At 44.0% G+C, this 14,890-nt stretch overlaps 1 protein-coding gene across 2 annotated transcripts in view; it reads left to right on the forward strand.

Moving 5' to 3' along the window:
• The first annotated feature begins 4,943 nt into the window (after window positions 1–4,943).
• Window positions 4,944–14,890, forward strand: part of LOC119953632 (Fc receptor-like protein 5) — a 32,508-nt gene continuing 22,561 nt past the window's right edge. Inside the window, exons 1-2 of one of the 2 annotated variants that reach the window (XM_038778093.1) lie at window positions 4,945–5,208; window positions 6,433–6,468. In XM_038778093.1, coding sequence (XP_038634021.1) covers window positions 5,172–5,208; window positions 6,433–6,468 — 73 coding nt within the window. In that variant the 5' untranslated portion in view covers window positions 4,945–5,171. Of the gene's footprint in view, window positions 5,209–6,432; window positions 6,469–14,890 lie in introns of both variants that reach the window. The other variant, XM_038778094.1, reaches the window with a different exon arrangement.

A 14,890-nucleotide genomic window follows, 5' to 3' on the forward strand; every position in this document is an offset into this window, starting at 1 on the left:
GTGTCAGATCGGCTGGGGTTGGAAGCTGGTGCGGAGGCAGATGTCTTTGCTTTTGCCTCGCTAATCGCCCGAAGGCGGATTCTGTTGGGATGAAAGCAGGCTTCTCCACCCTGTGCCTCGGAGTGGCAGGGGGATCTGCTGGGGTTCTTAACGCTTGAGAAAGAAAAATTCGAGTTGAGGAGGAGGATGGAAGGGTTTTACAACTCATGGGCCTTGTTAATCATGCATTTTCATAAATTGGATAACAACGAACATTGGGGGAGGGGGGGTTGGAATGTATAAATTATTGATGATTCTTTTTCATTGATGTTTTGTATTCAAAATGTTGGGAGCTGTTTGAGGGTGGGTGGGATAAGGGGATTGCCATTGTATTTGTTATTGTTGATTATCTGTTGCAAATTTTGATAAGTGAAAAAGGAGAATAACTTTTTGTTTTTAAATAATGAAACTGCTGGATTGGTGGAAAAAACATCTGGTTCACTAATATCCTTCACTGATGCCCACTAACATTTTTTGCCCTTAGTGTTTCTCAGCTCTACCCATACAGATTCCACATTGTCAGAGCTAATATCCTTCCTCACTATTGTGTTAATTTCCTCTTTAACCAGCACTGCAACTCCACTGCCTTTTCCTTTTTTGCCTGTCCTTCAGAAATATTGAATAGCCCTGGACATTTCGTTCCCATCTCTGTGGTCACCCTGCAGCCATGTCTCCGTAATCCTGATTATATCATACCCGTTTACATCTATTTGCATGGCTAGTTCATCTGCTTTATTGTGAATGCTCCACGTATTAAGCTCCTCTTTTTAGCATTACTTGTCCAGCTCACAATATTTTTCCACTGTGGCCAGGTTTGAATCTGGCCCTTGGTTTCTCTGCCTATCACTTTTTTTATTCCCTTTTCTGTCTTTTTTTTTTGTCCTTGTTTCCTCCTCCTCCTCTGACTTCTTGCATAGGTTCCCATCCCCCTGCCTTTTTTAGTTTTAAACCACCCCTCCCCCACCACCCCCAGGACATCAGGGCAGCACGGTAGCATTGTGGATAGCACAATCGCTTCACAGCTCCAGGGTCCCAGGTTTGATTCCGGCTTGGGTCACTGTCTGTGCGGAGTCTGCATATCCTCCCCGTGTGTGCAAGGGTTTCCTCCAGGTGCTCCGGTTTCCTCCCACAGTCCAACGGTGTGCAAGTTAGGTGGATTGGACATGATAAATTGTCCTTAGTGTCCAGAATTGCCCTTAGTGTTGGGTGGGGTTACTGGGTTATGGGGATAGGGTGGAGGTATTAACCTTGGGTAGGGTGCACTTTCCAGGAGCTGGTGCAGACTCGATGGGCCGAATGGCCTCCTTCTGCACTGTAAATTCTATGATCAGTCCCGATCCTGCCCAGGTGCAATCTGTCCAATTTGTGCTGGTCCCACCTCTCCTAGGACTGGCCGCAATGCCCCTGGCATCTGAAATCCTCCCCCTCTCACCATCTCTTCAGCCACGTATTCGTCAGATAAATCCTGCTATTTCTACTCTGACTAGCACATGGCACGGGTTGTAATCTTAAGATCCACTACCTTTGAGGTCTTACTTTTCAACTTTCTTCCCAATTCCCAGTATTCTGCTTTTAGGACCTCATCCCAATCTTTACCTTCATGTTGTTGACCAAGGCATCTAAAAAGCAAAGTAACATCCTGTTAGTTGACCCTGCAAAATCCTCTTCACTAACATTGATGGACTTGTCCAAATTTAGAACAGCTGTCTCACAAACAAATCATCATTATTGGCTCCAGATCCCATTAAGTATCATGACATCAGGTCAAACGTAGGCAAATAAATCTCTGATTACAACTTGTTACCTTTCCTCAGCTCTGCAATCAGTACTTCGCCCATGTGTAATACTGCTTGTTAGTAGCACTGAGGGTAGCAAGGTCAGAGAATGTATTCTTGAGTAGGGAAACTACAAACCCCATTGCCAAGAGTGTGGCTCAGTAGCACCAATATTGACCTAGCTTGCTGGGTCCTGTTAGAGGTAGGCCAGATTGGGCCTCCAGGTGCTGAGCAAAAAACAACACAAGAAAAAATGTCCATGATAGTATTGGCAGGAGTGACTACTGCTTAGTACATGTGGAAACCCTCCCAACATGTTGCACTATCAGTGCACTAAATAGGATAGACTCAGAATTGATCTGCAACTCAACTGGGCATCAATGAGGCACTGTGGGCCATTAGCAGAAGAATTGTACTCCAACACAATCTAACCTCAGGGCCCAGCACATCTCCCATTCTATATACCATTAAGCCAAAGCACCAAACCTTGTTCAACGAGGAGAACAGGCTAAGAGCAGCTCCAGGTCTACGTAAAAATAAGATGGCAATCTGGTGAACTTGCACCATAGTAAACATCCAAAACAGTATTTGAGCTAAATGACTCCACAAGCAACAGATTCGGTCAAAGCTCTGCAGTACCTCCACTTCCAGTTGAGGACAATTAAACAACTAACTGGAGAAGGAAACTCCAAAATCATCCCCAGCCTCAGTGAAGGTTGGAGGAGGCCAATTTCAGCTGCTTCATCAAATCCGCCCCTCCAACATAATGTCAGAAGTTGGGATGTTTGCTGATGATTGCACACTGTTCTGTACCAATTGCTACTCAGATACCGAGTCCATGTCCAAACGAAGCAAGACCTGGACAATATTCAGGCTTGGGCTGATAAGTGGCAAGTAACATTCATGCCATGCAAGTGCCAGGCAATGACCAGCTCCAGAAAGAAAAATCTATCCACCTCTGCTTGACATTCCATGATTTTACTATTGCCGAATCCTCCATTATCAACATTTCTGGGGGTTACTGTTGATCAGAAATTTAACTAGACCAACCATTTAAATAGTGCGGTTACAAGAGCAGGTTAGAGGCTGGGAATTCAGGAATAACTCACATCCTGACTTTCCAGAGCCTGTCAAACATCTACAAGGAACAGGCATGATCACAAGAAGTTTGACCCAATCCAAAATAAAGCAGCTCGCTTGATTGGCAACCCATACGCTATCTTAAACATTCACTCCCTCCACCATCAATTCACAGTGGTAACAGTGTGTGCCATCTACAACATGCACTACAGCAACTTCCAAACCCACAACGTCCACCACCTAGAACGACAAGGGCAACAGATGCATGGGAACAACGTCACTTGTAAGTTCCTCTCCAAGCCACACACCATTCTGACTTGGAACTATATCGCCATTCCATCACTTTCTGGGTCAAATTCCTGGAACTTTCTTCCTAACAGGACTGTTGATGTATCTACATTACTTAGATAGCAACGGTTAAAGAAGGCAGCTCATCACCACCTTCGCAAGCGTAATTAGGAGGGGGAAATAAATGTTGGCCCAGCCAACAATGCTTACAACCTGTGAAAGAATTTTGAAAACTCCAGCACACAAGACAAGACTGAAACATTTGTAACCATTTTCAGCCAGTGGTGTCAAGTGGATGATCAATACCAGATTCTGCTTGGTCCCCATCATCACAGATGTTAATCTTCAGGCAATCCTGTGCATAGTCTGTGATATCAAGAAATGGCTACGAGCAATGGATACAGTAAATGCTATGGGCCGTGACAACATTCTGATTGTAGTACTGAAGACTTAGGCTCCAGAACCCGCCCTGCCCTTAGCCAAGCTGTTCCAGTACAGCATCTGTCTGACAATGTGGAAAATATCCCCAATATGCCCTGTTCACAAAAACCAGGACAAATCCAATCCAACCAATTATTGCCTCATAATCATGTCAGTAACCGTGCTATAAAACGGCATTTAGCATCCCGTTCACCAGTGCTCATTTTGGGTTCTGCCAGGACCACTCATCTCTTGAACTCATTATAGTCTTGGTCGATACATGGATAAAATAAACTGAATTCCAGAGGTGAGGAGAGGGCAATCTATGATGATGATATCTCGGCTCCAAGGCATTAATGTAGGAGTTCCTTCGACCAGTATTCTGGGTCGAACCAGCACACTGATTCAGCTACTTCATCACTGATCTTCCCTCGAACATAATATCAGAAATTAGGGATTTTTACTGTGATTGCAGTGTTTACGATCATTCACAGCTTCTCAGAAACTGAAGCAGTCCATGCCCACGTATTGGACCACATTCAGGCTTGGACAGACAAGTGCAAGCACTGAATCTAACTATTCCTTAACATTCCATGGCATTACCATAACTGAATTCTCTGACTATCAAGATCCTGGGGGTTACCAATGATCAGAAACTAAACTGGACTGGTCACTTGTTGGGTGGAACAGTGGTTGCACTGCTGCCTCCGTGTCAGGGACCCAGGTTCGATTCCAACCTTGGATGACTGTGTGGAGTTTACACTTTCTCCCTGTGCCACGTGGGATTTTTCCGGATGCTCCAGATTCCTCACTCCTCCTCTTTCCACTAGGGACATCTACAGAATAGTCAGGTGTATATTCCACATAATACCTACAGCACGTGGCTAAGAACTAGTCGGTTCAGTCAGACAGAGTAATCACACACAGGTTAGCAGAGAGTCGAACTCACAGAGAACTGAGCTAACTGTGTGACAGGTTCAATAAATCAAATTGAACTAACTTCAAGGTCTGGAGTATATTTCAGTTATAGCTGCATCCAGTTGCAGCCTGTGTTATCTCAGTGTGCTTAACACCACAACCCCTTCCATAACCATTCAATTCCTCCACCACCGACAAACAGTGTACCACCGACAAGATACACTGCAATAAGTCAGGGTAATGGTGGAGAACCTCTCGTGACACTTGGGTGATTTTATATTATAATTTTGCGAAATTGATACACAAATGGAAGATCAGCAGTTTCCCCAGTTTTTAAAAAAATGATGCGAATGCTTAAAAACAAACCCAGTTGAGTTCACAACTGCCAATCACACTGCAGCATGTCCTTGTGCTGTCTCATTTCCATTTATTATCACTCGGGTGCAGTTGTCATAGGCGTGCTAGAAACTCCCAGTCTGGGCTGTGGGCCATTCAAGCATCGGGCTGGCCCAGAGGGTATGAGAGAGACATTTGTTACACTTTGCTGTGCTTCTGAAGAGCAAATTAAGTAATTTGACTTCGCTCTGGACGCTCTCTATTCAGTGATTGAACAGTGAATTACCAGGCAGAGGAAGGGGCAACTTGCTCAAGATGACGGGGATCCATCTCTACCTATTATTTTTGCTCGGTGAGTAACAATTTTAACGGTTGCCAGTTTTCAATGAAGCAAGAAAACACTTGAGTGTGAATATCATAGTATTCTATGACAGTTGTAAATATTTAAAACATTGATTTATGGAGCATGGCATATTCAAATAAAGTTGTGTTTCTGTGAAGTTGGGTTTCTGCGAGGCACCCAAAAAGTTTGCAGTTTTCTCAGCGTGTGTTTGATTAGAGAGATTTGTAAACGGGCTCAGTTAATATTTCTGTTTATACAGGCAGCAAATTGGACATTATAACACAGAAAAGTTCTGTCGTTCAGAAATTCAATTTGTTCAGGGTTCTGTTCAACCTCCCAGCAGTATTCAGAAATGTTGTCATTTTCCCCCCTTGTACTGTCGGATTCGGGGCAGTTCGCCGTCACGAACCGAGGAAAAGTCCACTTTGGCTAAGAGTGGTTCTTCAAGGCGAAGTCTTTTGTTTGCAAGCGTACCTCGCACCTGGCAAGAATTGCCTCGGTTTTAAGATATTTGGGCTTCTTCTTGAACGTTTGCCAAAAAACATTTGGTGAAATAATAATTGAGCAAATAAAATCCAGATAGAGAACAGAATGGTCGCTAATAGAACTTTCGGTGTAAATCAGCCAAACATTTTTGAAAGGAATAAATGCAATATTTTAAACAATAAAGGTTTACATCTGTTCTCAAAATATATCGCTGAAAGCAGTTGATGGTCATCGTTAACCATGCCTTATGCATTGTCTCCACCTTGCTCGACCGTATGTCAATTGACTAATGGAATACTGAACCACCCTATGTTGTCTGTTACATGGGATGATGATACACATTTGTCTCAACTACGCCTGCTAACTTCTTTATTACTTTTTCTGAGTTACAAAGCTAGGGCTCAAGAGTGTGGACAGGGGTGAACCCCTAATCCAGCTGCTTGCCTGCTCCAAAAACCAATTCAAATTCAAATTGAATCCAATTCATGGCCCCACAAGAGACATACCAGATCTGAGCCAAAAGGCAGAGCAGACACTTGATCTTAACCATAAGGCCGAGAAGCGATTACGTCTGCTAACTTTAACCTCTCGGGTTTATGGTGTCTTTAAACTTAATTTGGGGGATCAAGTTGTTCGGGTGCAATTCTTCAGCTTAAATAAGATTTAACCTTCACACAAACATACATAGAAACAAACATTGGTGTAAATGCTGCCATGTGTATAAATGATGCTATTCTCCTCTTACAGTTGTGGTTCAATCTGCTGCAGGCCAGGAACTCTCAGGTGAGCACTACAGTACTGGATTCTTAGATTGCATTCAGCTTTTTAAAAAAGTACTGTGTAGTTATGTAATTGTTGTGTTTAATTCTATTGCCATAATTATTCGAAACATTTTTGTGGTCACTATTTATCGGTTCAGTGAATGTTGTGTGACACAAAGCTCAAGTATAACCCGAGGTGTCATGATGGTAAAGCCACACTGCTTGAAATTTCTTTGACCCTAATTCTCATTGAGCTCAGATCTAAAGCCGTGTCTTGATCGGAGTCACAAGCCAACTACAATATACTACTGATGTAACTCATTACTAAGGCGACTCCTTTATCAAGAAGAGTTTTCTTTTACATTTACATGCGGGTTATTGATTATTGTAGCACAGCTATATTTTTGTTCTGGTACAAATGTGCTGACTAAGGGACCAACATAATGAAGTCACGATTGACGTCATCTGAGCTATTAGACAGCATTGTGGAAAGCAGATAAGAGAGAGATATTGGCTATCTTCTCACTACCAGTATTATTTCATTCATTAAAACGGGACCACAGTATGTGATGGCCACAGGCATTGGTGGGCCTTAAGGAACATTCCAGAACAAAATGGTAATCAAACATGTAAGCATTGTAACTCCTGGAAGAAGATCCAGTGTATCTGTAATGAGTTAGAAAAGTCTCTTTTCTAAAACTGAAAAGATAAAAGTCATAAAGAAAACGAGAGAAACCTGAGGAACGATGTGGAATGTCAAAGAAACAAGTTGAAAAAATTAATCACAAAGGAAGAGGCATGTGGAATACAAATATACAATGATCACTGCTTTCAACTTCTGCACTTGCAGCCTGTTCTGGGTTGGGTGCATGTATTGGAGCAGGAGTGAGGAATTTTCCATGATTTTTCTGACTATTTATTTTAATGGTAGGGGCATGTGTGCATCAAAAGTCCACCAATAGCACTGAGCAGGAAAATCCCAAAATGGTGGCAGAAAATAGTGTGAACGAAATTCTGAAGTCGTAAATAGATGTCAATCAAGCAGGTGGTTAGTAATGTATTGCCATTGTAACAGGTTGGAATGTAAATATGTGTATTGTTAAGGTCATAAAAGCTACAGAAAGAAAATTTTATACTGAGAAATGAAGAATAAGTATTTTAAAATGGCTGATGAAAGATTTAAAACTAAACTTCAGGAAAGGGCAAATTAATGGCCTACTGTGTGAATTGATGGCTCATTCCAGCTATGGCACAAGATGGCTTCAACACTCTGACTATTGTCGTTCAATTACTATGAACCCCTCATTGGCCCCATTGAATTGGTAATGGACCTTGAGAAAATTAGCACAAAGTGAAGAAACAACAACTTATATGGCGCCTGTATCATAATATAACATTCCAAGGTGCTTTACAGGAGCGTTATAAAACAGAATATTATACCAAATCACATCAGGAGTTATTAGGTCAGTTGACCAAAAGTTCGGTCATAAAAGGTAGGTTTTTGAAGGGGCGTTTTAAAGGTGGAAAATGAGGTCGAGAATTGGAGACGTGTAGGACGGGAATTCCAGTGCTCTGGGCCTAAACTACAGAGTGATGAGAGCATGGAGGAATTTGAGAAAAGGATGAGAATTTTAAGTGAAGACATTGTTTGACTGGGAACAAATGTAGATTAGTGAGCACAGGGCTGATAGGTGAATGGGAGGTGGTGTGAGTTAAAATATGGACAGCAGAGTTTTGGAAGTCTTAAAGTTTTGGATATCGATAGGATATGGCCAGCCATTGGAATAGTCAAATCCAGAAGTAGCAAGGTATGAATGAAGATTACAACAGCAGATGAACAGAGACAGTGCAAAGTCGGGCATTGTTATGGAGGTCTTAATGATGCTGCGAATATTAGGTCAGTAGCTCCTCTTGGGATCAGATATGATGCCAAGATTGTAAACGGAGGACTTTCAGTGCTGACAGTTAAGAAAAGGCCACACATAAGGTAGCTCCCGCCATGGTCTTTGTTTTTTGGACTTTTTAAACCCGGTTCCCAGGGATTTTGGTTATCAAAACTGGCCCATCATATGGGATGAGGAATTTGTCAGCAAAAATGTGTTGAAATCTATGGAGAAGGTTGATAACAAGAGGATTATCGGGGGTTTTGACCTTGGGTGGGGCTGCTGATATCACGATGGAAACGCTGACTGAGGTGATGTCGCAGGAGTTTGAAAAAACAGTTTGGGAAGCATTTTGAGGAGCAGGGCAATGTGATGAAGGAAACCCTTAAGCGATCAATTGAAGAGGCACTCGACCCGATTCGGGAGAAGCCGGAAAAAACCTCTGAGGTGGTGAAGAAGCATGGAAAGCTGCTGAAGGGTTTGGAGGCAGCCTTGTTGAGGCATGGGGATTGAATCACTTTGTTGGAAGCTGAGATGTTGCTGGTGGAAGAGGGGAACAAGACCCCGATGGCAAAGGTGGATAAGTGGAGACAAAACCTCAGGAGAGGGTGGAGGGCCCGAAGCTGACAGAGTACTTTGCTCAGATGTTCGCCAAGTTTTTGAGGGGTGGGGAGCGGGGTGGGTGCTGGCAAATGTTGCCTCCTGAGTTGGATCGGACCCACACGAGTACTTCGGTGCAAGCCTCGGAGCAACCGAGGGCGATAATTATTGGATTCAACAGCTTCCAAGAGAAGGAGCAGGTTGTGCAATGGGCCAAAGTGAATTGGGACTCAAGGTGGGAAGGAAGCATCATTGGCTATACCAAGATGTCGGAGCGGAGTTGGCAAAGTGGTGTGCAGCTTTTAATAAGGCAAAGTCAGCACTGTTCAGGAGTGGAGTCAGGTTTGGAGTGGTGTACCCGGCAAGGCTGAGTGACTTTCCGTTCGAAAGATCATTTTTTTCAATAGGTTGGAGGAGGTGGAGTGTTTTGCCAAGGAGCATCAGCTTGGACTTGATTTAATTGGGACTTTAATCGGGATGGTTGAGAGGGGTTGGTTTGAGAGATGTTGTGGTTTGTTTGGGACTGAGGGGGCTATGGTTGTTGGGGGGGGGGGGGGGGGGGATAGTGGTCAGGGTAACCATATGGGGAATATATAGCCCCTGGGTGGGGGGGGGGGGGGGGAGAAGAGGGAATTTATAGCCCCTGGGTGGGAGGGGGGGGGGGGAGAGAGAGAGAGAGAGAGAGAGAGGGTAAGTGTTGTAAGGGTGTTGGGCTTCGGATACTCTTCTGTGGCTGGGACAAGCTGGGGACCGTTGTTTTCTTTGTTCTTTGACCATACACCCTGGGTGGGGGTTTCCTTTGCTAGCTGTAAAGTTACAGCTCGTTAACGGAGTGAGGTGGGAAGGAGCTGTGGCTTGTTGGACCGACTTGAACAAGGGTCAGTGAACTAGCTTGTTTATTTGGTGGTTGGGGGGGGGTTAGTGGTTGGGGGGAGGGGGAAGTTGGTGGCGGGGCAGGGAGAAGTGGGAGCCAACTTTCTGGTAAGGTCTTTTCAAGTTTACAGGGGGGAGGGGTAGGAATCTCACTGGGACGAAGGGCTTTTCTTTTCCTCGTCTTGGGGGCGGGGTTGTTGGCTTTCTTGGGTGGGTCCTGGGCATGGGCCTACCGAAAGTGGTGATCTTTGTCTTCTATCTTTAAGAATTGGTCACAGTCAGTGGTTGGGGGCGGGGCTTTGTTCTCATCTTCCAGGGGCTCTGATTCCAGAGGACCTTCCCAACACCGGTTCAGATGTGTTTTTTTTTGGTGAGATTTCCAGTACGTTTAGCTGCTGCCATGATAGAGGTATGGTTGGACATTCCAGTGGAACAGAAACATTTATTTTAATTTCTCATGCAATCTGCTGCGATTAATGGTTCTGTAAATCGTCTTTTCATTTCTGGACTTTCCCCATCTATCTTAGCAACACAATGATATTGCTGACGGCACACCGATGGCAAAAAACAAATTGGGAGATATAATCCTAGGATCTAAATAATATGGAACTCAATGCCTTCAGCCTTTCCTTCTTCCTGCAGTGCAGGTCCAGCTAATTGACCATCCAGATGTCGCTCAATACATTTATGATTAGAACATTTTTTTAAAAAATGACCAACAAAAATTATAATTGGACAGGTGATGTCAAATATTTCTGTCCACACAGTGTATGCATATCTACTGTGACCTTTTTTGTGCACTCATTGCTAAAATTGTAAACCAGAAAGCAGATTGTGCATATGTTTTTTAAATCATTGAGAGCTTTGCTTCCTTGATTACTGAACAGTGGTAGATATTGTTTAGTATTTTCACGCATGTGAGGTACAGTTATCCGAATTATTTTTTACTAAAATGAATACATGTGGCTAAAACATTAACACATAGGCATATCTGTGGCAGGTCAACAGTTTCTCCTAGTGACTTTCTAGGTAAATATCTTTTAAATCAACACCTTTTGAAGCAAGGTTATAAAAGACCATGGGTGCACTTTAACGGCTGCATGGCGCCCAGTGAGGATCCGTGCAGGCCAGTTAGATCGCAGGAGAGGCCCGAACCGGGAACTGCGCTTGGCGGTTTGTGATCTAACCACCCCGCTCCCGTTGGCATGATCCGGATCTCGCCAAACGTGGTGAGAAACCAATAAACACCAAGTAAGGCCAATCTCCATCTCATTAACGAGATGGTCGTCAAATCCACCAGCCTCCTGCAATCTAACCGGCTCCCTAGCGTTAGGTTGCATATGGCCATGGCACCTGGGGGCTTTCCCGGATCATTGGAGGCCCCAGGGTATAGTACAGGGTGGCTCCCTGGCACACAGGCACCTTGGTACTGTCACCCTGGTACTGCCAAGGCACCCAAGGTAGCATTTCCCAGCCTGGCAGGAGGACATCCAGGGCTCCAGGGTAAGCAGTGGCAAGGGTCAGGGCCTGGAGGGAGCCATGTCCTTTAAAAGGATGGATGAGGGGGTATGAATAAACCTCCATGTTGGGGGAGGAGGGGGTGAAGGTGGGGTTCCTGGAATGAGGAGGCCCCAAAAGTGGCCTGAAAAGGGGAGGGGAACTTCAGCGCCCCATAGTGAGGTGTTCCCATTTGGGGGTGTGGGGGGTAATGACCGTGTGTGTGTGTGTGCGTGTGTAGGGGGGGGCGATATTGCATGGGGGACCCTCGAGGTCACTTAGAGATTGGGGCACCCTTTCAAAATGGTGGCCCGATCTCAGAGGAGCCGGTCTGGCCAGAGAGTTCAGCTCCCCAGTAATGGGAAGAAATTGTAGGTGTGGGCTAGCCCAGGGAGAAATTCTCCAGGGCCTGAAAATGTGTGGTTAGATAGCAGTGGGCTAGGGAGAAACTCCCAGCAAAACCTGCCTGAAACCTTGAGAAACTTTTCCATTAGATCGCTCCCTACACCTTCCTGCACTTACACAGTTACTCATGGCATTCACCTGAGTAACATGCCCATCAGGCGTTTAATGTCATTATAAAATATAAACTCATACCTGGTGAGATGCAAAAGAACATGGAAGACGTCCTGTTATGACAAATCTTTGAACCCACAGGAACAATGCAAAGCGTCCCCACACATCAATTGTACTTTAAAGATCATAATCAAGTCAACACCACAAAGAACAGAACTATTTGGTGGTTACCATTTACATTAAATTTAGCTTCTCGATGAGCTAATGGAATTCAAACTTTTCTTGTTTAAAAGTCACATTTGTTTGATGTAGTACATTTTAAAACAACCCAGCCTAGTGCAGCAGGGTTTGAAAACTGTTTAACGTGATTCGATGAGTTTACGTTTGTGGACACACATTTTTCATCAAGCCAATCATCTAACAGAAAGAGAATACTATATTGTTAGCAGCTTCCTGTAGTAGTTGAAAATAGCTCTGTTAATCTAAATTCCAACTTCCTTGCCTTCTTTTGTACGTGTGCTGCCACATCCTGGAGTGCAGATAAATTGAAAAGGGTTGAAGTTAATTGTTGTTTAATGGAAAGAAGGTCTTCCCTCTCTGATTTTTATGCAGGAAGCTGAAGCATACAAGGTTCAAAACCGTATTGGCAGTGATGAGTAGTGCCAGATCGCAAATATCATTTAGTCTCCAGACACAGCCCCATTAAAAATTGAAACCCTTACCCTTAATTTCCTTTGTTCGGGTAACTCCAGTTCCACAGACAATAGGAAAACATTCAAGCTAACGCTGACATTTAAGCTTCTCAGATAAACCAAATACTTAGTGCTTTAGCTGAAGGAACATGCACAATTCCTATAACAAATAATCAGAGTGCAACCCTGCAACAATCCATGTAACATAACAATTACACAAAATATTCCTTTTTCCTCACTTGAATAAAATTGCACGGGTGATTAAACTAAAATTCAACAGAGCTTCAGTTAATTTTGTGAAGGACTCTCCTTTACAACCATGGCTGAAATTATTCAGAGAATGAGGAAGATTCAGGTAGAAAGGACTACGGCCACCTCATTATCTGGACTTGGATTTTCTTTCCCCCCCCCCCCCCATCCCTCAGGACTGTAACCAAGTAAATTCTACTGCTATTTGAATTTAAATTTGAATTGCATTCATTTGAGACTTTAACCATATCGACACAGGAGGTAGTTTAGTGCAGTAACTCAGGAAATGTTTAATAAGTTGTAGATTAACACTTATCAGCAGCAGGGCAGGACTTGCCTGGCATATAACTGCACATGCTTCCTGGTTTAACCTTGGGCAAGTTGACACTCCGACTCTGTTGTCTCCCCACAACATCTCCTTCCCTGTGGACATCAAGCTCTTCAGTTTCAAACTTGCTGCATAACTTTCTCAGTGAAAGCTGCTGATTAGTAATCAGTGATGTTATTGGCCTAAATGGGGCAAGGCTAAATTCTAATTGGCTTACGGGGTGTGTGATCAATCATTTTCTTTTTTTAAAAATAAATTTAGAGTACCCAATTCATTTTTTCCAATTAAGGAGCAATTTAGCCTGGCCAATCCACCTACCCTACACATCTTTGGGTTGTGGGGCAAAACCCACGCAAACACAGGGAGAATGTGCAAACTCCACACGGACAGTGACCCAGAGCTGGGATCGAACCTGGGACCTCGGTGCCGTGAGGCAGAAGTACTAACCACTGTTCCACCGTGCTTCCCCAATCATTATCAGTTTCTAATTGGTTTCTCAAGGATGATGATCATCTATTGATTTCATTTCCCATTGTCCCCTGACTGGCCCTCTCAGGTGTCAATTATTTGTGGGACCATCCCTCTCATTGTTCATTGTTTTTGTTACTTCTTAGTAAGAGTATCTTCCTTGCCCATTTGTTCAGGATAGGGGAAACATGCCTTCATGCATGTGTTTATTCCTCAAAAGTTGTTTTTTCCTATTTGGCGCAAGAGTGGAAAGGGAACTGGGCTTGCAAGGGACATTAGAGATAGTATTAGATTCAAAGGAGAAACATACAAATTGGCAAGAAAAAGCAATAGACCTGAGGATTGGGAGCAGTTTAAAATTCAGCAAAGGCAGATCAAAGGATTGCTTTAAGAAGGGAAAAAATAGTGTTTTAAAGTCAGTTAGTGGAGAACGTAAAAACTGACTGTAAAAGTTTCTATAGGTATATGAAGAGGACAAAATTGACAAAAATGAATGTAGTCCCCTTGCAGTCAGAAACAGCGGAATTCATAACAGGAAACAAAGAAAAGACTGAGGAACTGAATTCATACTTTGCTTCTGTTTTCACAAAGGAAGACATGAATAATGTACCAGAAATTTGGGCAGCACGGTAGCATTGTGGATAGCCCAATTGCTTCACAGCTCCAGGGTCCCAGGTTCGATTCCGGCTTGGGTCACTGTCTGTGCGGAGTCTGCATGTTCTCCCCGTGTGTGCGTGGGTTTCCTCCGGGTGCTCCGGTTTCCTCCCACAGTCCAAAGATGTGCAGGTTAGGTGGATGGGCCATGTTAAATTGCCCTTAGTGTCCAAAATTGCCCTTAGTGTCCAAAATTGCCCGTAGTGTTGGGTGGGGGTTACTGGGTTATGGGGATAGGGTGGAGGTGTGGACCTTGGGTGGGGTGCTCTTTCCAAGAGCCGGTGCAGACTCGATGGGCCGAATGGCCTCCTGCACTGTAAATGCTATGTCTATGTCTATGTCTAAATTCCGTGAAATACATGTTTTAGTAAGGAGCTGAAGAAAATCCGGTTTAGTAGAGAAATGGTTTGCGGGAAACTGATGGGATTAAAGGCTGATAAATAACCAGGGCCTGATAATTCTCATTGGAGAGTACTTAAAGAAGTCGCCCTATAAATAGTAGATCCTGGGCAGCACTGTGGCGCAGTGGGTTAGCACTGCGGCCTCACGGCGCTGAGGTCCCAGGTTCGATCCCGCCCTGGGTCACTGTCCATGTGGAGTTTGCACATTCTCCCCGTGTTTGCGTGTGTTTCGCCCCCACAACCCAAAAGATGTGCAGGGTAAGTGGATTGGCCACGCTAAATT

This window comes from Scyliorhinus canicula, chromosome 18 (assembly GCF_902713615.1).
Source record: "Scyliorhinus canicula chromosome 18, sScyCan1.1, whole genome shotgun sequence".
NCBI classification, from domain to species: Eukaryota; Metazoa; Chordata; class Chondrichthyes; order Carcharhiniformes; family Scyliorhinidae; genus Scyliorhinus; species Scyliorhinus canicula.